The 27,157-nt window shown below is 31.6% G+C and overlaps 1 protein-coding gene and 1 pseudogene across 2 annotated transcripts; one reads left to right on the forward strand and one right to left on the reverse strand.

Annotated features, from left to right (window-relative positions):
- The first annotated feature begins 10,385 nt into the window (after positions 1 to 10,385).
- On the forward strand, positions 10,386 to 13,210 carry LOC107807315 (uncharacterized). 2 transcript variants are annotated; one of them, XM_016631671.2, is made up of 4 exons: positions 10,386 to 10,533; positions 11,468 to 11,593; positions 12,104 to 12,235; positions 12,661 to 13,210. In XM_016631671.2, the coding sequence occupies exons 1-4, from the start codon at positions 10,434 to 10,436 to the stop codon at positions 12,939 to 12,941; spliced, it is 639 nt and encodes a 212-aa protein (XP_016487157.2). In that variant the 5' UTR covers positions 10,386 to 10,433; the 3' UTR covers positions 12,942 to 13,210. The 2 variants fall into 2 exon arrangements, with proteins under 2 accessions (XP_016487157.2, XP_075112961.1); XM_075256860.1 differs by having other exon boundaries at positions 12,664 to 13,210.
- A 10,966-nt stretch (positions 13,211 to 24,176) lies between these two features.
- LOC107809464 (nicotine N-demethylase CYP82E4-like) lies at positions 24,177 to 26,874 on the reverse strand (annotated as a pseudogene).
- Between the last annotated feature and the right edge of the window lie 283 nt (positions 26,875 to 27,157).

Consider the following 27,157-nt stretch of genomic DNA (forward strand, 5'->3'; position numbering starts at 1 on the left):
TAGTACCCGCGCGATGCGCGAACATTGTTAGAGTATTTAGCCAAGCTTCTTTTGAGGTAACAATATTTTTTTTCTAAAATTAAGGTGTTTGACCAAGCTTTTGGAAAGAAAATGATTTTAAGGAGAAGCAAAAGCAAATTAAAATAATGTAGTTTACCATCAATTGCAACAACTTATAGTTACACTATTTAGGCATCAAAGAAAATGATGCTCCTGTAAAATTTTTTGTCAAAAAATGATATTACGTTATTGTTGGAGAAATCAAATAAATTTTAGTTAATTGCTTTATAAGATATTCTTAAACATTTTTACTTATAAGTGTAATACTGCATTCATAATTTTAAAAGAACATTACGTTTATTATGAAATTTTTGTTTAAAATAATATCCTTTAACATTATTATTCATGCTTTTCATAAAATTGTTTATCTTTCAATTTAAAATAATTCTTTTTATATTTCCGTACAAATTCGAAAACTTTATATATTGAAAGTGTTAAGTTTACTAATTGAAAACTTTTGTTTAAATAATATCTTCACCATTATTCTCACTGTTTTTTAAGAAGATGTTTATCTTTTAATTCAACATAATTATTTTTATATTTCAAGAGCCAGTTTGGATGGGTTTGTTTTAAGTGACTTTTAAGCCAAAAGTCATAAGTTAGGAATTCTAGTTTTTGGCTTATTTTTATCATTTTAGCTTAAAAATAAATGCTTAAAAGTACTTTTTTACTTTGTCCAAACGCTACAAAATGATTTAAAAGCTATTTTGGCTTAAACGAACTTAAAATAAGCGAATCCAAACGGGTTCCAATTCAATTCAAAATCTTCATCTATAGATTCAAATATTTATCTTTTAATTCAAATTTAATTTTATTACATAGTCTAACAGATATTATCTCAAAATTATCAAGTGGCTTTTTATTAGCTTGCCACTTGGTATTATATATATATATAATATTTTTAGAAGATTTTTTCTAATTCTAGTATATTTTATTTCTAAATATTATTGGACTTTACCCTAAATTTTATTAGATTTTGTCCTAAAAGTGCCATGTGGCTTAATATTGTTGTCCACTACTCTATTTTATATATCATAAATACATATATTTTTGTTACAACTATACTCCAGATATACCAAAGAAATAATAGCTTTTGTTATTTGCAAAAGTAGAGAAGTGCATAAGAAGTTTTGAAGATAAGCAATGAGAATTAATCCATAATAAAGACGAAGTGCAACTGAATTCGATATCCTTTTTAGGTATGCTTACCATTTCAAGTCATGTTCTTTTGAGGCATATACTAATGAGAAAATGACTCAGAAATAAACACCTCCTTCCTTAACTTTCTTAGTCAAAGATATGGCTACATTTAAATAGCAAAACATTTGAAAACAAAAAGAATATCAATAAAGTTCTAAGTACAACAACAACAACAAAAAATTGAATGAAAATTTAGAATAATAACATATAAAGGTTAATTTTTTTTTCCAAAGTATCATAAATAAGAAAGAAAAAGAGAATGCACAAACGGGAAAGGTAATACAGAAGAGTTTGCACAACTTTTAGATGGATCTGACCTGCTTTCTCATTTCTAGAAAGAAGAGTATATATACATGAGTTTAAGCTCATACTCCCTATAATTTCTCCTAAGAATATTCTCAAAATATCATATTCCTATAATATCTTATAGAATATCACATCTCTAACAAATATAGATACACAATATACAGTTACTATATTTATACATTTAAAAAATTTGCTTAATAAAAAGAGATACAACTCTCTAGTTTCAACAATGAAGCACAAATAAAAATTTATAAGGCCAACTAAATTTCTTTTTATAGAATCATAATGCTTCTTTATTCCTCTTTAGTTTAGCTCATCAAATAATGAATGCATAGAGGAAACACATGAACTTAATTGTCTAATAAAAAATCCACCATGGTTAAACTAAAGTATGTCATTTAATAAATAAATTATCAATGCAAAGCAAATTAAAACAAAGAGAAGAAGAAAAAAATAGACGTCTTTCATTCCTTTCTGTAGCATTATTTATACAAGTGTATTGTTGTGCATTTGAAATTTAAATACTCTTTGCCATATAATATTATTCCAAATATGAAAATATAAATCAAGAATATCTATACAATTTCCCAACAGATATTTTTTCTAATTATTAATTTGATGTTCCTTGTCAAAAAAAATACCTATAGTAATTATATTGTACACAAATCAGGTTAGATACATCAAAGCTTGTACTACTCTCTATTGCAATATTTATTTTCCAAATAAACAATTATTATTTAAACTCAAAGGAATGTGTAAGCTACAAAATTAAAATTTTGATTGATTCTTTGTCAAAAAAAGAAGAAGAGATATGCCATAATTGAATTATACACAAAAGTTTAACTAAAGATACACAATAATTATATTATATACAAATAAGATCAGATACAAAGCTTGTACTAAATAAATAATTATTGTTGCAAATAAAAAAGAATATGTAATATACTAAACATATATTTCAATTGATTCCTTGTCCAAAAAAAAGAAGAGATCTACCATGATTGAATTATACACAAAAGGCTAGCTGAATTATACTATTCTATATTAATTTAGAATATAAATCTATGAGTGGATCAATATATAGATATAGATACAAAATTACACATAAATATAAATATTGACATATAGATTAGATTTGTCTAAGATCTATTTATATTATGTATAAGATTCATTCAACTACTTCCATTAATTATGTTTCTATTTATAATTCATAATTATTAGTGTTGTCTTAAAATTGCCAAGTGGCTTCATTTTAATTTGCCACTTGGCTTAACCTCCTGCTTCACTACTCTCCTTTTAATATAAAATAGATATCTTTTTTTTTCTTCCTATTTTTGGAAGATCAATAAGTACATTTTCTGAATGCGCCTTACTTTTCCTATCATTGATTATTCAATTGGCGAGTTTGAATTATTGTCTATAATGTTTAATTTAATGGGTTATAGCTATTGAACTTTATCTGTTGTACTAGTATTAAAACCCGCACAATGCGCAGATGGTACTTTTGAATATTAATATGATAATATTGTTCTTATTGTTCTTAATTATTTGCTCACTCCAATGCTCTTAAGTATGGTAAATTTACTACATAAATTCAGAAATATGATCAAGGATGAATTTAAAAGATAGCCATCTCAAACTCAAAAACCACATGGTTTCTAATCGTACACTTTAGGAACCTTTTTCCCAGATTCCTAAACTGGACTGTTGTGGCATAAAGGCTGGTGTATTTGATAGGTTTATAGCTCTATTTTAAAAGGCAGAATTGGACTCGATCGGGGATCGCCCTGGGGCGGAGCACACGCAAAATGCCCCTGGGTTTATGTGTGGGGCTTAGTTCCGTGAGACTTACGCCTCGGCTGTCGGGGCTTACGCCCAGGACACGCCCAACGCCCAGCGTACTGGGTTCGCCTAGTAGAACTTTATGCAATTGTGCGTAACTAACCTTGTCAATCCTCAAATTTTCTTAATAAATCTTGACTATTCAAAATTACTTTTTATTAATCATAAATCATTAAGTTGAGAACATTTTATGTCATAATTAAAACAAAAATTATTGCACGTTATCCACTAAGACTGCTATGATTGTAAATTTTAAATATTTTTTATTTAAAAGTATTTATTTATTAACTTTTGTTATGTCTTTATTATATAATAGTCCATAATTTTTTTGTAATTATTTTCCTAATTTTTTTCACGTTTACGAGAAACAATACTTATTAATTTAATAGCTCAATATTAGCTAGTAACTATATACAAGTAATTAGTTATCATGGTATAGTATGGTGAATTATGTGTCACCTTATTAACTTGTTGAAACTTAAAAATAAATGATGCCAGAGAATTATATTTAAATTGTGAATTATGTTTTTATATAAATTTTCTTTCAAATAGAAAGCATATTAAATAAAAGGAGTATTTAAAAAAAATCAAATTATAACATCAAAATTCTTTCAAGATTCATTACTCCTTAAGAGATACATATAAAATTTTGCGTCGAATACATTACTTTAGTGAGGCTATTGACTCGAATCCGAATTAGTCGCGGCAATGGGCTTCGTATCACACACGATTGATAGTCCCTCTTGGTTTGCTTCAGTCTTTGCACTTTGCTACTTTTCCCTATAACTAGTCTTAGGGTACGCGCTTTGCGCGTGTATACTATATTCGTGAATATACGATTTTGAGAAAATCTCTCTCTATCTTTCTTATATATACCACATAATATATTTGAGTTGTAAATACAAATTAGAAAAAGTAATTTGTCATCACATAAGTCCTCAAATGCCTTACTATTATTTTTTCTCGTTTGTCTCCGCCAATGTTGAGTTAATATTTTACAAGAAGTAATGTATAAAAAATATAGGGAGTTACCATTCTTTATAGTGAATGATGAAAAATTACAACTCATTTAGAATACATTTTGTCTTCTAAATAGTTATAATTTTATCCAATAAAAAATTATTTTTAAAGGGTAAAATATCTATCTAATATTTTACTTTGGATCATCATATTTGCAGAATTATTAGTGTTATTGAATCTTGTCGATCACGTCTCTTTTATCTCTCGTTTAAACTCTAAAAATTTTCACTATAAGTTTCAGATTATTAATGATAATAAAATTATCATGTAACTTAAGAGTTATATTAGTTAATTCTCTTTTTCAACAAATCTTCTTATTCACTATTTTCTTTCATGGGTTTGGGAAGGATATACTTTTAAAGACCTTGAGGTTTAACCTTTACATCACTAAAATTAGGAAGTATACTAACTTTTCATCACCAAACATTATAAAGAACATTCATAAGCATTATGAAATTAGAAGATGAAGAGAAAATCGAGTGGTTGGTATAAATGGGGCAACTTGGTAAGTAATATATTTTAGAAATATTTATAAAGTTCAAAATATTGGGCTAGAGATCTATATATATATTTTGAGTTGCTACATATTAGTAGTTTTTACTTAGTTAAAATATAGAAAGCATTAATGATCAACCTATTTTTAAAAATTTCAAACTCTTAAATATTAGGATTTCAAATTCCTAAATATTAGAAAATAACCTAAATAACAATTTAGTCCATTATGAAATCAACAAATAAAAGCGAATGATATTATATTCAAATGATAATTTCTTACTTATTCTTTATTGACTTTGTTATTTTTGGTTTCTTTGTTCGCCGTTATATCCAAACTCATTTTTCTCATTTGAACTGATGATATAATAATTTTGATTGAATTTTTCAACTTAAAGAGAAGATAATATATCTTGATATTCTCGATTATTCTTTGATCCAAAGAAAAATTATTAAAATGTGTGCAACTTAGTTTGGAGATATTCAATATTCACGATTGTTATTAGATCTTGATAAATAAGAAATTGAATTTAAATTTTTTCTTTTCTTCTTAGGATATGAATTTCACTAAAGATTATTTTACGCCATTCAGATAAGAAAATAAGTTATATAAGTTAAAATTTTGTTTGATGTTGAATTTCTAAATATTAGAACTCCCTCAGAATCCAAATAAATAAAGATTAATAGCAAAATGTTAGTTAATTTTAAAGTTTTAATGTTATAAATATAATTTGAATGATATAATATCTGACATAAAATATAACTTACATGTTATCCATCATTATTGATTAAAAGATTTATATTAAAAATAGCAAATTTATAAGTCAACTTAAACTCGTTGTGCACATGTAAAAGTTTGGATTAACATTGAAAAATGCTAATGATTCCTACAAAAATTAAAACGAAGGCAGAAACTTGCAAAAGTCTTTTGTTATAATTCCAAAAGTGTTAAAACTTGTAAACATGAAAGAGTCAAATTTGAGGAAAATTGTTACACGATTTAAATAAGGAAAAAATATTTATAAGTAAAATTTTACTCAATTTAGATTCCTAAATATTAGGAGTTTTAAGATACCTTAAAGAAAAAATATTTAATAAATAAAGTTTAGCTTATCTTAAAGTCCTATATATTATATAAATAATTAAACTACAATTACAGTTTTGTCCAATGTAAAGCTTATTTTTAAAGGGTAAAAAAAGCGAACGACATTTCACTAAGGGCATTTGTGCTTTTAATATAGTACTAGTATCTATAAACGTGCGTTGCACGTTAATAATGACACATGATAGTTTAAATATTTATTTATATGAAGGAACAATAAAATTTAATTAATAATTATATTATAATAATACAACAATTATCTAAATGCCAAAAAAATTGTTACATTAGCATACTACGTGAATTCATAATAATACAACAATCAATGTGCTTCTAAATATGTATATATAATTATTTAATAATATTTAAATAAAAGAAAGTGACTTTTGGACATTTACGAAACGTCCTGTTAAGGAGACTCTTGGGCTTTTCACAAACGGAGTGTACTGACATTGCGTAGTGTAAATTTATTTCTTTATATAGGAATTTCAATAGTAACAAACATTGATTTTTTTTTAAAAAAAATAAAAGAATAAAATCTAATTCATAAAGGTAATAGGATTCCTAATATGTGATATTGTGTCATAAAACTAATAGGATTATAAGGCTAATGTCTAGAATTCCAATTATGTTCTTTTATTGTGAGTTACTATACTTAATATTATAAAGTTATTTTTGTAATCCAACATTTTATTCATGCTTTTATAATAATACTAGTCTCTATGTACGTGCGTTGCACGTAAATATTTAATCAATTAAAGGGTAGCTTGGTGCACAAGGCGTCCCGCATTCATGCAAGGTCTAGGGAATGACCGCACCTCAATGGGTGTGACGTAGACAACTTGCCGTAATGCAAGCATTATTTTTTATAAAAGATGTATATATGGCTTGTTGTAAAGCAATTAATGTGGCAAAAATAAAAAAAGTTAAATGCAAAAAATCATTGTCATTACATGAAAAAAATCAAACATCGTCTAAACTTGCATATATAATCAACTTAATTATGTTAGATAGTATTTATATTTATTGATAGTGTAGAAATATGCAATATGCTCATATCTTATTTAATATATTTATTTTATTTAAAAACATGCAATGATCAAGTAATATTAAATTTTAGGTAGGACAAAATTATATACAAAGATAAATTAATCTTGGATATTTAAAGGCAACCTCGCGGAAGATTTTTTTATTTATTAATAAAGTAGCATTTTTTAAGAAGGAATTAAATTGTGTTTAAAGTAAGAAAATACATTCCTAAAATTCCTAACCCAAACTGAATAAAAAGCTTTTAAAAGCATCCCTAAATTTCTAACACAACTAAAAAGGAAAATATATTTTTAAGAAGGAATCAAATATTTTCAATTCCGAGAATTCGTAATGTAAATAAAAGAGGAAATTACCTTCTTAAGAAAGAATCAATTGTGTTCCATTCCTAAGAACATAACAAATAAAGAAAAGCAAATATTTGCACCTAAATATAAATAACAAAAATTACTTAAATAAAAATAATAATAAAATGACAAAGGACTATGATTAGCAGCATCAATGGAAAGAAAGTTTTAGATAACAGGATATAACAAAAATACTTAAATTTTACTTGCCTTCAAAGACCATAAATATAAGGAATTCCATTAGCGATTGTTACTATTTTATCCCGGATGTAATGAAGCTTAATTTAATTTCTTAAGGTTAAAAGAGTCGATCAATATTTCAAGAATATTTTTGTCGTTCAATATTTAACGTACAATATTCGTGTTTTTATAATAATATAAATAGATAGATAGATATAGATAGGCAAAATTGATTTGTTACATAAAGCTTGATTTTTGTTGATTGATTGGAAGATGTTAATATGAAATCGTGAGAAAAATACCAAACGTTCAGTTTTATAGCCTGTTTGGCCAAAAGTTTTTTCTTCTTCTAATGTTAAGGTGATGGTGATGTTTTTAGAAGGAAAAAAAATATATTTTTGAGTAGAAGCAGAAATAATTTTTGAGAAGCAGAAAAAAATAGTTTCTACCCCAAAAGTACTTTTACGAAAAATATTTTTGAAAAAAATATACTTAAAAATACTTTTTAAAAGCTTGGCCAAATACTAATTATTGTTCAAAAATACTTTTTAAATTAATTAGCTAAATACAAACTGTTTTTTTTATTATCAAAAATACATTTTTACGAAAATACTTTTCAAAATAAGTTGACCGTAGAAGTTTTGCCAAATAGGCTATTAGACTGAAGGCTATTCCATCAATCCCTAAGACTTGTTACTAGCAAAAGCCTGATCTTTAGCCCATGTATGATATCAAGCGTGCCTTTCGGCCCAATTCGAGAACCAACTTTTGGCTTTACAAAATACGAAATAAAATTTATAGTAAAAATAGCACGTGCTAGCTAGTTTTCGAATTGGTCATTCAAAAATAGTCAGTATTTACAAAGTTATTAAAAAATAGCTACTATTTTGCTGCAACACGGAAGGTTCCGGCTTAATATACTGGAGATCGGTTGACATGTATATGAACTTCCAGAATATTATGCTGGAACTCCCAACACGCGAAAAGTTCCAGTATAATATACTGGAGATTGTAGGTATATTATGCTGGACCAGCAGTATACTTATGCTGGAACTCCAGTATAATATACTGGAGTATTTTTTTGGATTTTGAACAGTATTTTGGTTCAGATTTATCTTTACATGAAAAGTGATTAAAATACGATTACTTTTGAAACTGTGGCTATTTTTGAATGAACACTTGTAAATCTGGCTAATTTTGAATTTATTCCAAATTTATATTTACAATAACTCAAAGTACTATTTCATTTTAAAATATATCAACAAAATCTTCACATAATATATACAACCTCCAGAAAAACCAACAAAATTAGACTCTTTGGGGATCTCAATTTTTTATAATTAAAGATTTTTAAATGTGAAAAATTCTATATCTAAAAAATATATATTTGATTCCCCAAATAGTAATTAATTTATTAATTTTAAACATAATATTCTCCTGAAGGCTGAAGCATATCCTTGTCTTGGTCAACCAAGGCTGATAATGTGCATACCTCAGTGGTTGACTTCTATAGTGAAATCATCTATAACAGAACATTCTTGACTTCTTACAAATGATGTCCAAATTTTGGGTATTAAATAATGAAAACGAAATTTAAAAAAAAAGAAGAAAGGGTAAGCTAATATTCTGGAAGCAGCTAGCTTTGCTATAAAAATAAAGGTACAAAATTTTTGGTTAAAAAAAAAGACCGTCAACTTTATAAAACTGATAGTGATGAAAACGTGGGGCAGTTGTATCTATACCCGTTTTTTGTACCACATTTTAACCTGTGCCCGCTTTGCAAAAACATTGCAAGCGTACCCGCTTTTTCGCATAACTTCAGCATACGGGACTGAAGTAACAAAGGCAATCACGCAAAACTTCAGCATTCTAGTAGCCGGGCCTGAAGTTCAGCTCTAGAGCTGAAGTTTTTGTGTTGTAAATGGGAAACTTCAGCTCTAGAGCTGAAGTTTTTTACCACCTATTAATATTCAGCTCTAGAGCTGAAGTTTCCAGTTACAACACAAAAACTTCAGCTCTAGAGCTGAAGTTTTTGTGTTGTAAATGGGAGACTTCAGTTATTGGAGGTGCTAGGATCGTCAAATATCATGCTTCGGAGAATCATATGGACGTCATTTAAGCAACATGTATTACATACAATAAATTCTTGGATATTAGCTACCTTTGAGATCGAGGATTTAAGAACTACAGAAACAGACTAAAAGATGACAGTTGGTTGACATGACATTAACAGAGGGTTGGGAACACATAATCATAAAAGATGACTGTTGCAATGAGGAGTGCCTGCAAATCTCTTCTAGAATAGATTAGAGTTTTCTTGTGGCTTTATAATTCCATCCATGCTATTGAGTAGCTATGACCTATAGGCCGGTGAAAACCTTGTACTCTTTACGTTCATTATATTGGGGGTGAGGTTGTGACGGTGATGGAGAAGGAGGAGGAAAAATGGAGCTGAAGTTATTTAAGAAGTGAGTACAAGTTAAAAAGTTTTTTAAAAAATGGGTATAGGTTAAATGGGGGCGACCAAATAAGGCGTCCCGTTTGAAAAAGATATGCACATATTGTAACCAAATTGATAAACGTTTGAAAAAGATGAAGATCGAAAAAAATTGCTTTGATAAGATTTTGAAAATATTAGAAAGGATCCAAAATCCTCAACAACCAACAACATTTGCATAGATAGGCATAGAAGAAAAAGTATTGAAATTATTGGCTTCATTTAATGAATTTTTTTGGTTTTTTCTCCATTATAGTAATATTACTACTACTCCTCTTTTGCTATAAAATATGGATTTGAAAGCAAATTTACTCACTTCCAACATAGTTTTATTACCCAAAAAATGAAGCTAAAGAATTGTATTCTCCCTTTGTTTTTCCTTCTTCTTCTCATATCCTATTCTGTAATTGCTACTGAAACATCCAAAGATGAAAAGAAGAAGGGTATAGAGTAACTTTTCATATATTTCTATTATTATGATATAGAAGTTTTGTGTTTTAAATATTTACCTCATTTTTCTTTCGCATGAACAAAAATAATTACTACGTAGTATATATCTTACTCTTCTATATAATTTCTGATCTTCTCTTCTTTACTAGTTACTAGAATAAATTGTAAGATCTTTATTCACTTGAAAAATATAGTAATTAAAAAGAGTTTCTTATTATGTGAACCCGATATAGTTACGCCCTTACTTAAAATGCAAGTTATAATAGCACTTTTGACTGAACTAGGTGCCTAAGTAAAAGGGCAGAGATCACTTTTAGCCCACGGTGAAAATTATTTATAACTAGTACATAGCCGCAAAAATATATATATATACTCCCTCCGTTTCAATTTATGCGAACCTATTTCCTTATTTGAAAATAATTTACCTTTATGCAATGATTTATAGCCACACAAAATATATGTGTCTCATTTTACACCACAAGTTTTCTCTCTTTTCTTAAACTCCGTGCCCAGTCAAATGAGTTCACATAAATTGAAACGGAGGGAGTATATATATATATATACGAAAAATATATTTTTCGGCTATTATTTTGAGAGTGACTATACAATATCATTTTCTTAAATAAATAGGGCTTCAACTCTTTGGACGTTTATCATGTGCTAGTGTTAATCTTCATTCTATTTTCATAATATGATAAGCTTTTACTTCATACATATATATATATATATATATATATATATATATATATATATATATATATACACTTTATCTTCATGGATATCTTTTCATCATATTAGCATAATATGTGCAAGAAGCTATTTACAATTTTACTATTGGTGGATTCGCAAAGTTCATCTAAATTAGTGTATATTACTAATTTTCGCATATAAAGCGTTCATGAATTATAAAATTTATCATTATTGCAGCTAATGAAGTGAAAGAAACAACCAAAAAGGAGGAGCCAAAGGAAACGGATCAGTACGGAGGCCGAGGCCGTTGTAGATATGGCTGCTGTGGTGGCCGCTATGGCTGTCGTAGGTGTTGCACGTCCGGTAAGAATTTAATTTACATACATCATTTTAGTTTCTCCGGTTATCAATCAATATAATTATAAAAATTCTCTTTAATTGTTTAATTAATTTTAACTTATCTAATTGTAATATTTTTTTATATTGTGAGTACAAGAGATTTCAGTCCATTATTTATTGATGGAGCTATTAAAGAGGGACAACTTAATTAGTTAATGATATTTTACTCAATTTGAAAAAAGTAGAATATTGTCTTTTTATATATATAACTACAGTACCTTATAGGACTATCTTTACACGAATAGCAATCGATTTTTTTTCCAGTATATATTTTATGCATTGATTATATAGGGCACAGACATATTATATATGTATTGTTATACATATGTCGGTTATTTTTAATTTAATCGATTGTGCAGTTATTTAGGTTAATTCTTCTTCTTTCATCTCTTTAAATTACGAGCACAATTTAAAATCCATGTTTGTTTCATTAAAAACTTCAATATTCTATTTCCCTTATCCGTACTGTTGCAGCTAATGAAAAAGTGGAAGAAATAAACAGCGAGGAGCCAAAGGAAACAGACCAATACGGGGCCGGAGGCCGTTGTCGATATGGCTGCTGCGGTGGTTACGGCCGCTATGGTTGCCGGAGATGTTGCACACCTCGTAAATTTCATACTTGAGCCTATTTATAGAATTCCTATAGTACATTTAATAATGGGAAAATGATATCAAAATAATATCCAGAAAAATGTATATTCTTGTATATTTTTTGTATATATACATTCTGCATATTATATACAAAAATCATACAAATTTTATACACTTTTCGGCTATCGAATGTACATAATTTCTGGGCGCGGGCTAAAAGTGAAAAAAACCCTTTAATAATGTGCAAATCTTAGTTGATAATTTAAAGTAGAGTCTTAACTTCTATACGTAAAAGAATTTTTAGACAATTAGTTAGGTCGAAAATAATATAAGTACAATGTAACTGTACTTAATAAGTGGAACTAGTTATCTAAAAGGTCAAATAGTAACATGTTACGACATTTTAAATTATACTAATAGTGTGAAAATTATATTTGCAGAAGATGCTGTAGTTGCGGAAAAAGATGATCATGCAGTGGCTGGTAACAGAGATGACGGTTATGGTTACGGCTATGGTGGACAAGGTGGTTACGGCTATGGCTGGGGAGGCGGCGGCTATGGTGGACGTGGCGGTGGCAGCTGGGGAGGACGTGGAGGCGGCGGCTGGGGAGGTGGCGGCTGCCGATATGGTTGCTGTGGACACAGTAGATATGGAGGCTGTAGGTGTTGTTACTCAGCTGCAGAAGCAAAAGCCTTAGATGAAAATGAAGTCCAGCCTTAAAGTTTTCAAGACTATGTTGGAATAAAAGAAGAAGCATCCATGTAGTTAATGTTATATAGTATATAGGAAATAAATAAATAAATATGAAAGTTTATGTATGAATAATATGGATGCATATATGGGGGTTTTAATGTATGTTTCTTCCACTACTTTTGCCTTAATTAGGGTTAGATCCCTAATGGCATTGTGATTGAGAACTCAAGTTTGCAGTGATATTGTAAATTTGATATTTTCTACTGTTGTGAATGTGACTTAATTTCGTTTGTTTAGTTACCTGTTTACATTGGGTTGATTTTCTTGTCCTTTACATTCGAATTTATACAAAACTGAAACATACAAATTACATAAGATCTTAATCGTTGATGCAAGCTTAATTACTTACTTATTGCTAAGCAATTTTTGGATAAAGGTACACCCTCTTCTAACCTTCCATCTTATTTGGCCCCCCTCCTTTTTATAACTATTACTCCTTTCGTTCCAATTGATGTGAATCCTTTTTAGTTCCTTCTCTTGGATCTATCATATACTTTTTTAAAATGCCATAATAATGTCACCCTTATCACCCCTCAAAGCACCACCCAAACCAGCTTTCCCATCTTCCTTGTTAAAGCTACCATCTGTGTTTAGCTTGAAGGCACCTTGCTCTGGTTTTTCCCAATAGACAACAGTAGTTCTTGGAATTGGATGCATCCTTGTTTGAGTTTCACAGAATCTGATCCAAGCCATTGTAAGATTACAATTTGGATAAGCTTTCTTGATTGCTGCCTTCACGATCCAACTGACCTGTTGCTTCAATTTGTACATGCTAAACTTTTTCTGATTTCCGTACCTGCAAGCATAGAGTATCTTTGTAGCAATATCTTCTTAGAGTATCTTTTCTTTGACGATGTTATAGGAAATAGGAGAATGTTATGGTGTTATGTATACATATAAATAGGGCTCATTGTAACATACAATAATATTCACATATCCAGAAGATGAAAGTAGCCGAGATGAGGATGTTGAGATGGATGTGCGGGCACACTAAATTGGATAAGATAAGGAATGAAGTTATTAGGGAGAAGGTGGGTGTTGCTCCCGTGGATGACAAAATGCGAGAAGCGAGGCTTAGGTGGTTTGGACACGTGCGGAGGAGAACCATAGATTCCCCGGTTAGGAGGTGCGAGCGGTTGGCTTGGGCAGGTACGAGAAGAGGTAGATGGCGGCCTAAGAAGAATTGAGGCGAGGTGATCAGGCAAGACATGACGCGGCTCGAGATTTTTGAGGACATGGCTCTTGATAGGAAAGCGTGGAGGTCGAGCATTAGGGTTGTAGGCTAGGGGGTAGTTCATAGTTTTTCCCTCTTTGTACCGGGTAGTCTGATAGAGTTTTGCTTATGTCTGGTAGCGGTATATGTTATGTTCACACTGTTTTGTTATTTTGCATATGATTATATTATTGCACTCCCTTTCACTTATTTGGTCTAGTTTAAGATATTATTATCACTTCTTTTGCTTCTTTTGTTGTAACCTATCTCTTCTTTCGTTTCTTTTCTGAAATTATTATCTCTTCTGTTGAGCCGAGGGTCTCCCGGAAATAGCCTCTCTACCCTTCCGGGGTAGGGATAAGGTTTGCGTACATCTTACCCTCCCCAGACCCCACTAGTGAGATTTTACTGGGTATGTTGTTGTTGTACCTGCAAGCATAATATTATTTCCACAATACCCACCATATAACTATAGGAGTAATATGTAGCACCAATTTATGAACATCATTAACAGAGCTAGTTTGCCACCAAATGTCTAACATATATCTAATAGGATGGGTTGATAACTAATGCCAAGAGGGTCCCCAAAAAGTTCTCTATACATAACTAGCAGCTCTTCCTTTCATGAAAACATGATGCATAGTTTCATTATTCCAAATAATACAACAGTTACACCTAGAAACTAGAGGCTTACCAAACTTAGCAATAATGTCATCAAATGGAAGTTTACCTCTCCATAATCTCCAAACTAAAAAAGACATTTTCAAAGGGATACAAGAATGCCATTCCTTACTCAAAAATTGATGCTTTGGTCTAGAAATTCTTACCAAGTCCCATGCAGCATACTTAGACAATACCTTGGCTCTGATACCAATTGTTGCGGAAGCCAAATGTATATAGTGTGAATAAGTCACAACTACTATACCAAAAATTATGACAGCCACCAAATAATAAATAAGACAATAAAGCAACAATAAAGGGAACACCAGAATTTACGAGGTTCGACTAATTTTGCCTACTCCTCGGACACAACCAATATTTTATTTCACTCCAAAAATACAAGTGAAATAATACTAAAGAGAGAAGATACAAATGCCTTAAACAGATGAGAAGGCAAATGAGAGGTACGTTTAAATCCTAAATATTAAGCCTTCTTTTATAGGGGGAAAATCCCCCCAACCCTCAAGAGCTCACCGATGTGGGACAAAAATTTGACATATAATTCAACAATCCCAGTAGGGTTTATCATCTTTGTTTTGGTCCCCAATCTGGATATTAAAGATGTGATGAATCATATATATGGTTTGGAATATAATCTTTTAGCTTGTTAATGTTCCATTTGCCATCAACTATGAACTTACTAACTAGAGTTTTAGAACTCCTGTTAGTGCCTGGAAACAAACCAGCTAAATGACCCTTCGAGGACCAATTATCCCACCAAAAATTATATGTACCTGAGTTGATTTGCCAGATGATGTGCCTGTCAGCAATATTCCTCACTTTTAGGACATGTTTCCCAGCGTGAGAATTGCCAGAGGCCCATAACTTAGTAACCATGTGAGATCTAATACAATATTTTTGTGTAACATAAGTTACCCATAAAGATGATGTGGACCTGATCCTCCACCACCTTTTATAGCCAACATGTTACTAATATCTTCCATCTTTCTAACACCAATGCCGCCTTCATTCATAGGGACACAAAGATTATTCCAAGAACTCCAATGGTAACTGTTTCTATCAACAGTATCGCCCCAAAAAAAATTAGCAAAAAGTTTTTTAATTAATTTGAAAGTCCCTTTAGGAGGAGACATAGCAGACAAAGTATAAATGGGTAAGGATTGTAGAACACTATTAATTAAAACAATTTTACCACCATAAGATAAAAGTTTTCCTTGCCATCCATTCAATCTTTTAACAATCTTGCAAATCAGATTATCAAAATATTCAATCTTTTTTCTACCCACATACAAAGGAAAACCTAGATAGTTGAAAGGAATATTCTTGTCCATGAAATTAGTACAGTTCCTAATTCTATTAATCCTATTAGCAGCAGTCTTAGGAGCAGTCAAAAAGAAACTCTTGTCTCTGTTAACCAATTAACCAGAACTCTTTTCATAATTCCTAAGCTGTTTCATAACTAGATTAATAGATTCAGAATTACTACTACAAAAAATAATAATATCATCTGCATAGGCCAAATGGTTGATTTTAGGAAGCCTATCAGCCATTGAGAAAGGGATGAACTTAGAAAGATGGTATAGTTTACTAAGAGATCTAGACAAAATCTCAGCAGCTATAATAAATAAAGAAGGTGAGAGTGGATCCCCTTGCTCGAGACCTTAAGAGGAAGAGAAAAAAATCATATCTAGAACCATTCACAATAATAGAATACCAAACATTGGAGATAAGATTATGAACCATACTAATCCAATTTTCAGAAAAATCAAATCTATTCAAGACAGACATAGTAAAAGGCCATGACATTCTATAATAAGCTTTAGCCATATCAAGCTTGATCATAATATTACCACCCTTATTCTTTTCAGGGATATTATGGATAATCTCTTAGACCAAGTAAAACATTTTCCAAAATCAACCCATCTTTAATAAAACCAAAGAAACAAGTTTATGTAGGAAAGGATTAAGTCTTAAAGATATATTTTTGGAAATGATCTTATTAGAAAAATTAGAGAGACTAATAGGCCTGAAATCAGAAAAGCAAGAGGGTATATCAATTTTAGGAATCAGAGCCAAACAAGTATGTGAGAAGAATTTAGTCAAACTTTTGGCTTTGAAGAACTCCAGCACAAATGCTACAATATCATCCTTGATGATATCCCAACAATTATGAAAAAAGCTCCCATTATGTTACATCCCGTACCTTAACATTAGGATTCGTCGAAGTAATAATATATGAGTTGGAAGGGATTAAGGTTATACATGAAGATATGGATGTAAGACCTTGTAAGTTTGAAGAATTTCCGAACTACTATATATTGGCTTGATATGTATTTTCTTTGAAGTAAACCATTTTCGGTAAAAGTTGATAGATACGATTTTATATGGTTGTGATAAGTTTTAAATTATATACATGACATTTAGGAGTTTATAAATGAAGTTTTATTTATTATAAGAGTAGATAGTATTTTATCATAAGAAAAATTATCCTTTTTCCATTTTGAGAATTTATAGTACAAAAAATTTCTTTATTGTAAAGATAAAAGTTATTTTCTTACAAGAAAAAAAGGTTATCTTTTTAAAATTTTAAGAATTAAGCGTACGAAAATTTGTACTCTTTACATGAGATTAGGACAATTAGAAGTTGAGAAATATATGTATTTTTACATGGATGTTTTAAATAATAGTGTATGTATTGATTTTATATGGTACCATATGAACATGATAGCAGGATATGTATAAAGTATATTAAAAATGAGTAGTATTTTAAGTAATTTAAGATAATACTTAATTATGTGGGTAATTGATTAATTGCTGGGTAACGGGGCATTACCTAATTAACTAATAAGTTTGGATAAAGATTAAAATCCCCGCCCCACCCCACGTGGTAGCCTTACCTTATGGGAATAGTGACTCTTAAAGTCATTATGTTATGTAGCAAGCTTAGAGATGTGATATTGATAAAGAACTTGTCGAGTTCTGACAAATGACCGAAGATTAGTATGTAAATGGTCAAGAGAACAACAATTTACTGAACTAGGAACTCTGGTATTGTTATATACCGCTCCTCGGCTGTGTTTTTCAACCATACAATGCCTTTATGAGCTTGCTCAAAATACCTCGGACAGATTTTGCTTTCAATCTCCATGGAGATGTCTAGATTCTTCTGCAAACTGATTGAAACTTATGTTTAGACAAAATTGTAAGTGATTGTTTCTTCCTTGATTGTGAGCTTTCTCTTAAAGATGCTAGAGTTTTATGTGCATAAGATATGCTTTGTAATACGAGGTTCATGAAAGAATATACTATATCTGTCACCTGAAGTGCATAGTGTTCGCGCTTTCATTAGCATTAAGCAGCCTTTTATATGGTGTAATGCGTGAAGCAAACTAGAGTATTAAACTCGCTAGCGCTCGTCCCTTGCTTGGTTCTCCCGTGAGGGAAGGTCTAGTATACAATTTTATTCTTCTTGATTGAAGCTCTATCTCTCATTCAGCCCTTCGCAAGCTTCCTTCAAAAGGGGAGTCCATAGGCGCGAATACTCGGATTGGACATGGAAACCCCCGCGGAGTTGAACACTGACTTCGGCCGGGAGATTGATAGAGACCATCCTTTGAGGTCTTGTATATCAGGCAGATAAGTTCCCTCCACCGTAGTGCAGGTTTTATAATTTCACAGGCCATGGCTATCAAGATGGAATTGTAATTGTTTGTACCGAGTGGATCGACAAATATGCATCATTTTATGATTTGATTAATAGAAGTTGATGCTGTATAGAAGTGAGTCTTGTAGTACCTTTATTTTCTAATGTAATTGGATGATTTTGTTTAGAATGAGAAAACCTTTCTTTCCATAAATGAATAGTGTTTTTGTGCCCATGGACAATACTTTGAAGCAGGATGTTATGATAACTCTTTAAATCATTAACTATTATAGATAATATAAACAGTATACCTATGTAGGAAGGTCTGTGTTGTATTGGAAGCTGGTATGTGAAAAAGAGTGGTCTAATCCATTGCTTTGGATTGATCCCCATGACAGAGCCGTGGCTCGGTTTTGGACTAAATATGTTTGACGATAAGGTATGTTAAGGTTATTCCTTCTTTCTTTTGGCACGATCTATACGATATGAACGAAACGAGAAAATGCACAACTTTCATAAATGACTCTATTCATAGAAGTATTAGAGGTACCTATGTTCTTGAATTCCCATGTGTTCTATTATTTTATCATCTGTTCATGGGTCTCAGAAAAATACGTGAGTTGAAAAAGTTTACTTCATAATATTAATCAGAGACATGATGGTCTTATGATGTACCAAGAGATTTTATTAACGTATTTCATATGCATTTCATGCATTTATACATGCATATTGATCCATGACCAGATGGAGTTATATATATATATATATATATATATATATATATATATATATATATATATATATATATATATATATATATATATATGGGATATGGGAAAGGTTATAGCGTTATATACGCACCACCACCTGATCAACTGGTATACGTTGATGATTTTTCCCACAATGGCCGAGATGATATGATGGGATGTCCTCAGAGGCTTGATGATGTTATGAGCACATGTACCTATGCACGACATGACATTCATACGCATATGCATGACACTATAAGTATTTCATGATTTACAGAGTTACCCAGACTTACAGGTAAGTAATTTACTCCATGTTTCTTCTAGGTCTTTTATATATTCATTTATGCGCCTTACATACTCAGTACATTATTCGTACTGACGTCCTTTTATTGGGGACACTGGATTCAGGCCTGCAGATATAGACAATCAGTTTGACGAGCCCTCATAGTAGACGAGGTCAGCATTCAGCGAAGGATCGGTAAAACTCCACCTCATTCGGAGTGTAGTCGAGTTTTATGAGTCATCGTGTCAGAATTTTGATACACACTTATGGGTAGGCCGATACCTTGTCCCATTTGATGTCAAACAATCATAGAGGCTTTGTAGACAGAGGTCCATTTTGTGCAGTATGTCAGAGGCCTTGACGACCCATATGTATTCATGTTTTAAGAACGATGGTTCATTAATATAATATTTGCCCACTTACAATTGTACATTATGAGTTGTAGCCATGTTGGCCCATGATAGTTATAAAAGGAATGAATGATTTACAAAGTGGTTAGCTCGGGCCACCACGATACCGGATGCTAGCCACGCCTCCCCAGGTTTGGGGCGTGACAAAGTGGTATCAGAGCAGTTCGTGTCCTAGGGAGTCTACAAAGCCATGCCTAGTAGAGTCTCACTTATGGGTGTGTTACGCGCCACATTTATAATTGAGAGGCTATAGGACATTTAGGAAATATTACCCTTATTTTGTTTCCAGATCATGCCTTAGAGTTGAGCCGTAAGAAGTCAGTATGATGTTTTCACCAAGTTTTGTATGCACTAGAGGTGCTGATATTACAATAGAACTTTAAGGCGTAATTTTCGCCTATGTGGAAGGAAGGTTATGAAAGAAACAGAAGATGCGATGCGAGGTTAAAAGGTAAGTAAGGTAAAGGTCAAGAAGTTATGAGATACTCAAGTACAAAAAAAGTTGTGAATAGTCGCGACTTCAGATATAGTTTGGATTCTAGTTTAATTTACAGAGGAAACCCTAGTGAATTTTTTGCAAATATTTAAGGGTTAATATTCGAGGACGGATGTTCTAAAGGGGAGAAGGATGTTATATCCCGTACCTTAACGTTAAGATTCGTCGAAGTAATAACATATGAGTTGGAAGGGATTAAGGTTATACATGAAGATATGGATGTAAGACCCTGTAAGTTTGAAGAATTTCCGAACTACTATATATTGGCTTGATAGGTATTTTCTTTGAAGTAAACCATTTTCGGTAAAAGTTGATAGATACGATTTTATATGGTTGTGATAAGTTTTAAATTATATACATGACATGTAGGAGTTTATAAATGAGGTTTTATTATTATAAGAGTATATAGTATTTTATCATAAGAAAAGTTATCCGTTTTCCGTTTTGAGAATTTATAATACAAAAAGAATTTCTTTATTGTAAAGATAAAAATTATTTTCTCACAAGAAAAGAAGGTTATCTTTTTAAACTTTTAAGAATTAAGCGTACGAAAATTTGTACTCTTTATATGAGATTAGGACAATTAGAAGTTGAGAAATATATATATTTTTACATGGATGTTTCAAATAATAGTATATGTATCTATTTATATTGTACCACATGACCATGATAGTAGGATATATATAAAGTATATTAAAAATGAGTAGTATTTTAAGTAATTTAAGATAATTCTTAATTATGTGGGTAATTGATTAATTACGGGGTAACAGGACATTACCTAATTATCTAATAAGTTTGGATAACGATTAAAATCCCCACCCCACACCCACGTGGCAGCCTTACCTTATGGGAATAGTGACGGTTAAAGTCAATATATTATGTGGCAAGCTTAGAGATATGATATTGATAAAGAACTTGTCGAGTTCTGACAAATGACCGAAGATTAGTATGTAAATGGTCAAGAGAACAACAATTTGCTTCGTGCAATGATGGGCCGGGCAGGGGACCTTCGCATTTGCGAAGTTCAGAGTCGCAAATATGACAAGAGTAGAGGCCGCAATTGCGAACACTGGTTCGCATTTGCAAAGGTAGCAGGCCGGGTCTATCTTAGTATTGGCAAAGCATGGGTCGCATTTGCGAGTTCGTATTTGTGAACCTGTCATCGCAAATGCGATAACTGCACCTGGTTAAATCTAACTTAGATGAGATTTTCTTCCTTTTTCAAACTCTCTCAAATCCTAAGCTCACTTAAGCGATTTTCCAAAGAAAGTTTCTTCCCCAAATCATAGGTAAACAACTTTTAACTCATTTCTTTCAATCTACTTCATCTTTTTACAAGATTTCATCATAAAATCTAGGGATTTTTATGGGAATCTGGGTGTTTTTAGGTGAAAATTGAGAATTTCAAAATTTGGGGATTTAGACCTCAATTGAGGTCGGATTCCAAAACCAATTGCATATCCGGGCTCGGGAATGAATGGGTAATCGAGTTTTGGTCCGAACTTCGGGTTTTGACCAAGCGGATACGGGGTCGATTTTTGGGTTCTTGGGGAAAATGTTGGTAAAACTATAATTAAGCATTGGGTGTGAGTTCTTTAGCATTTATTGATGTTATTAAGCTAATTATGACTAGATACAAGTGAATTGGAGGTGAAATATTGAGGGAAAGCGATAGTTGAGGCTTGATTCGTGGCCGTGGAATCGAGGTAAGTGTTTGGTCTAACCTTAGCTTGAGGGAATAAGAGTTGTGTCTTATTTGCTATGTGCTAGTATTGTGCACGACTTATAGGTGTGGTGACGAGTATCTATACGTTGGTGTCAAGCATGACCGTGAGTCTTAAATTGTGATCATTGTGATTCTTATTAAGTACTATCAATGCCTAAATTGATGATTATCCATGTTGAGTAAGACTTATGATCATTTTTTTGGTACTTATCCATTGTTGAGTATTGGTTCCAGTTGAGGTTCATTTTTTGAAGTTAATTGTTGGAACAAGATTGGTTATAATTGATTCCCTTGCCGGGACGTATTTATTTCTATTGTTGACTCCCTTGCCGGGATGTATTTATTCTTATTGTTGATTCCCTTGCCGGGATGTTTGTCGTTACCACTGTTTGGGTGAGGAAAGAGTGATAAAGCACGGAGGGTGATGCCGTGCACATTTACATTGATACTGATGCATATGGTAAGGAAAAGAGATAAAGCACGGAGGGTGATGTCGTGCACATTTCTAATATTCATATGGTGAGGATGAGTGATAAAGCATGAAGGGTGAAGCCGTGCACATTTTCATTATTGATTGCACGGTGAGAATTGAGAGTAAAAACACGAAGGGTGATGCTGTGCATTCATTGTCTGTTTGTTGTGATTACTTGTTGCTATTAGTTCAAGTGCCTTAATTGTTTCATTCCGTTATTTCTGTGTTTCCTTATGTTGATATCCCCCATAGCATGTTACCCCTCCCTGTTACTTCATGATTAGCTCTATTATTGTTATTCTGTTAGATATTGTTTAACTGCAGGTTATTTGTTTGTTGTGTCCTAGCCTTGTCACTACTTCGCCGAGGTTAGGCTCGACACTTACTCAGTACATGGGGTCGGTTGTACTGATACTACATTCTGCACTCTTTTGTGCAGATCCCGGTACTAGAGCGTACAAACCATAGTTAGAGGTTGCTGCCTTCAGTCCAACGGAAATCCGAGGTAGTCTTGCAAACGTCTGCAAGCCTTGGCGTCCCCTTCTATCCTGTTTCTTTCTGTTCTTACCTATTTTAGAGACATACATGTATTTTCTTTGTTCAAACCCTATTTGTAGTATTCGTAGATAGTCCGTGAGATTGTGACACCAGTTCTGGGTAAAAGTATTATTATTATGGATTTCGTATTGGTATTAGCTAAACTGTTAAATTCTGTTCTTCCGCATTTCTAATTCCGCTGTTTACTTCCATTAACTTGTAAATTATTAAAGATAAAGGTAAAAAGATAGAATAATTAATAACGTTGGCTTGCCTAGCGGGTTCAATGTTAGGTGTCATCACGGTTCCGACGGTGTGTAATTCGGGTCGTGACAATAACTCTTCTAAACCAGACTGTTTTCCAATCATCTTCATTAATCAAGTCAATAAAAACATTGTAATTATCATAGACTGCTATTTTTGCAGAACCCTTTAGCGTAATAAGCTCCTTAAATCTAGACCTAATCATGTCAATTTAGGGGAGAGGCTTGAGAAAACGACCCACAATTGTAAACTTAAAGGATTCAGCCATTATGCCGTAATAGTCTTTTGCCGTAATAGAAAGGGATATCGGTAAACTAGAAATTGGGCGATAAATACATGCTACAACATATCTACACACTGATAAATATTGTAAAATTTATTTATTATATTCTCAGTGCATATGAGTTAAACTCTTACGGGTAAGTCTACGTTTTAACAATCGTATAAATGGTAGAGTAAATGGCTGTGATAAGCTTTACTTTGAAATTGAAAAATTAAAGGAGGTTTGAATAAATAATAAAAAAATTGAAAAAGGAAAAGAATTGAAATTAGCCTTGAACAAGAACTTCATGGAGAGGCTAGGCCATAGAGGTCTGAACTCATTCTTAAGACTTTTGCCCTAGAAACGTTTATTGGAGATTCAAATTTCTTATTATACATGGAGTACAATATAAGGAAAGTAGATGAATAATCATCTGTGAAATAATCTTCACCAAAATAAAACATCTTAATTTTTTTTAACATTGAGGATAGATCGGAGCGACAAAGGATTGGATCTCAATGAAACGTGACAACAAAATATCTTAATATTGATAAAGTGTAGTAGATAGGCGAGGTGTAATTAACACTTCAATAGGATTTTTCTTAGGTGAAGTAATGCCTACGCCTTCTTTCATATCCAAAGACTCGTTTGATGGAGTGTTAAAATTGAAACCCTGGATCAAATGAGCAATTGAAAGGTATTCCACTTGCAATGCGTAAGTCATTGCGGGACAAGCTCGTCTCCCCGTCCCAAAAGGGATAAACTCGTAGTGTTGCCCGCGATAGTCAATTTTAGCATGAGTCGTCAAAAATCTTTCTGGATCGAATTTATCAGGATCTGACCATATTTTCGGATCTCGTTGTAGTTTCATAACATTTGGAAGTAGTACAGTCCCCTTAGGAATGTGGTACCTGCCTTAATAAAAATTATCAGATGTCACGTTGAAACGACTAACAAGTAAACTTGAACAATTATAATATGATAAGAAAATTAGGACAAAATTTTAACTGTACCCGTTGACAACGCAATCTTCCACGGATTCGTGTGGTACTGATAAAGGTGCAGGTGGATATAATCGCAATGCTTCCTTAACAATTGCTTGGAGGTACACCAAATTCTTAATATCACTCTCTTCTACCCATCTATCTTTACCAACAATGGTGTCAATCTCTTTTTGTGCTTTCTTCATCTCAAGTTTATTGTTTATCAATAACGCCATTACCCACTTTATGTGAAGAGCAAGCGTCTCTGTTGCGTCCAAGACCAATGACTATATATATGGAAAAATCAGAGAATATTTAAAAAGAATACGAAGAAGAAATTCAAATATTAAATTCATGATTATTCAAATCCTAGTATACGATTATTTAGGAAAGTGTTTTAAGTTTATATTTGCACTATCAGCTCATCTAAGTAATATAACTTATTTTCAAGATTACAAATTCCATATTTTATGAAAGTTTACTTGTAGATATTTTTTAAGTGACTTTATGTTGTATTTTTTTATGGTGTAAATAGCTTAAACACTAAAAAAAAACATATTAAAAAGTCATATAAATTTATTTTTTTAATTTATTAAGAAAAAAAGTTTAAAAAAGCTTGTTTATATCTATAGATCCTTTAATTTCTACATTTCTATTACACCTTATGAATATTAGATAGGAGTACTATTGTTAGTTATAGGTCAAAAAGACTTGATATATTTGTTAAACTCCGCCCAATCAACCATTGTCTCATTTATACGGTCAAACCCCTCTATAACACTATTGCTATATACCAATCATTCACTATAAATTAAGCCAAGTTTTTTATGGAAATAGTTTTCATGCTACGTTAGTAATATATATTCTCCGTAATAACATTTCACTATAATAGTCAAAAAATATCCGAAACAAATGAGACTGTTATAGAGAGGTTTAACTATGATATATATAATCGATCATCATTTGAATACTTATTATTATTAAAAAGAATCACATATGTACATTTTATATCATTTAAGGTTGGAATACCAAACTATATCAAGTAACTTATCATTTACTGTAGGTTACCAATGAATGCTTTATATAAATATTTTGTATATCATCGGTAAGTAAAATTTAAACTCTAAGAGGTAAAATCAGTAGCTAGCTTATAATCTTTTTAAAAAAAATTACCTACCACAACATATTATAATTAATACACTTAGAGATAATTAACTTACAAATATTGTTGCTTTGATGGTGGTGTTAGGAGAGTGAGTATCACCAAGATGTTCATTGCTTGTTTTTGAAAGCATAGAATCAATGAAATCTTCTTCATTTTCATCCAAAATCTCATTCCTTTCTCTCTTCTTAATATGTTCATCTAACCAACCTTGAAAAACAGTATCAATGTCCTTGAAAGTTTCCTTCACAACCTTAATATTCCCACTAAAATCCACCCATTTAAACAATGGAATAGGAAAAATATCATATAGCTCAAATTCCATGGCAATAACCATAAATTTTTGAAAAGCTATTTTGAGTATTTCTCCATGCCCATTATTATAACTCTTCCCAGCAATCATTTTCAAAATTATGTCGAACGACAATTTATCTATCCAATCAGTAAGATTTATCGTTGAATCACAATGATCATATAGTTCTTTAACATTTTTCTTGAACTATAGAAAACCTAATATGTTTGAATTTTTCGAGTCGATTGACTGAGAGAACTTCTTGATTGACTAGCTTTCGAATTTTTCTCCAATAAGGTCCATATTTGGCAATAAAAAGCATGGCATTGTTATAGCAAAGGTGATCACCGTATAGTAAGGCGGGGCGATTGGAGAAACGGATATCGTTGGTTGTGAAGCATTCTTTAATGGCTTCATAACTACTCACCACCAAGAAACGGCGAAACCCTAGCTTGTAAGTGAATACTGGACCATGTTTATCAGCTAAATCTCCGAGTTTTTGAGCTAAAGTACGGTCGTGATCGCCATCGTTTTTGAAATAAAAAAGATGGCCGATCACTGGCCACCCTCCTGGGATTTCTGGGGGTAGGGTTTTTGAGGATTTTCTAAAGTTCCATAGGAAATAGAATACAAATGCAAGGGTTACAAGTCCTGCTATTATGGCTTCTATGGGAGAAAGAAGAAGAAGAAGATGATGATGATACATTATATATTAAGAATTTTTCAAGAGTACTATGGGTATGAGATTTAGTATTTCTCAAGAGTACTATGTACAAGATCAAATATATAGTGATATTTTACAAATACTATATTCCCACTTGGATTTGTTCCAAGTGTTGACAATTGGTTTTAGTTTCATTCTCAACGATGCAAGCAACATATTCTTTTACATATAGTGATGCTTTTCAAATACTTTATTAAAAAGGGCAGCTCGATGCTCCAGGTATGCGCGGGGTTCAGAGAAGGGTCGGACCATAAAAGTCTATTATATGCAACCTTACCCTACGTTT

This window comes from Nicotiana tabacum, chromosome 7, assembly GCF_000715075.1.
Source record: "Nicotiana tabacum cultivar K326 chromosome 7, ASM71507v2, whole genome shotgun sequence".
In the NCBI taxonomy this organism is placed as follows: domain Eukaryota; kingdom Viridiplantae; phylum Streptophyta; class Magnoliopsida; order Solanales; family Solanaceae; genus Nicotiana; species Nicotiana tabacum.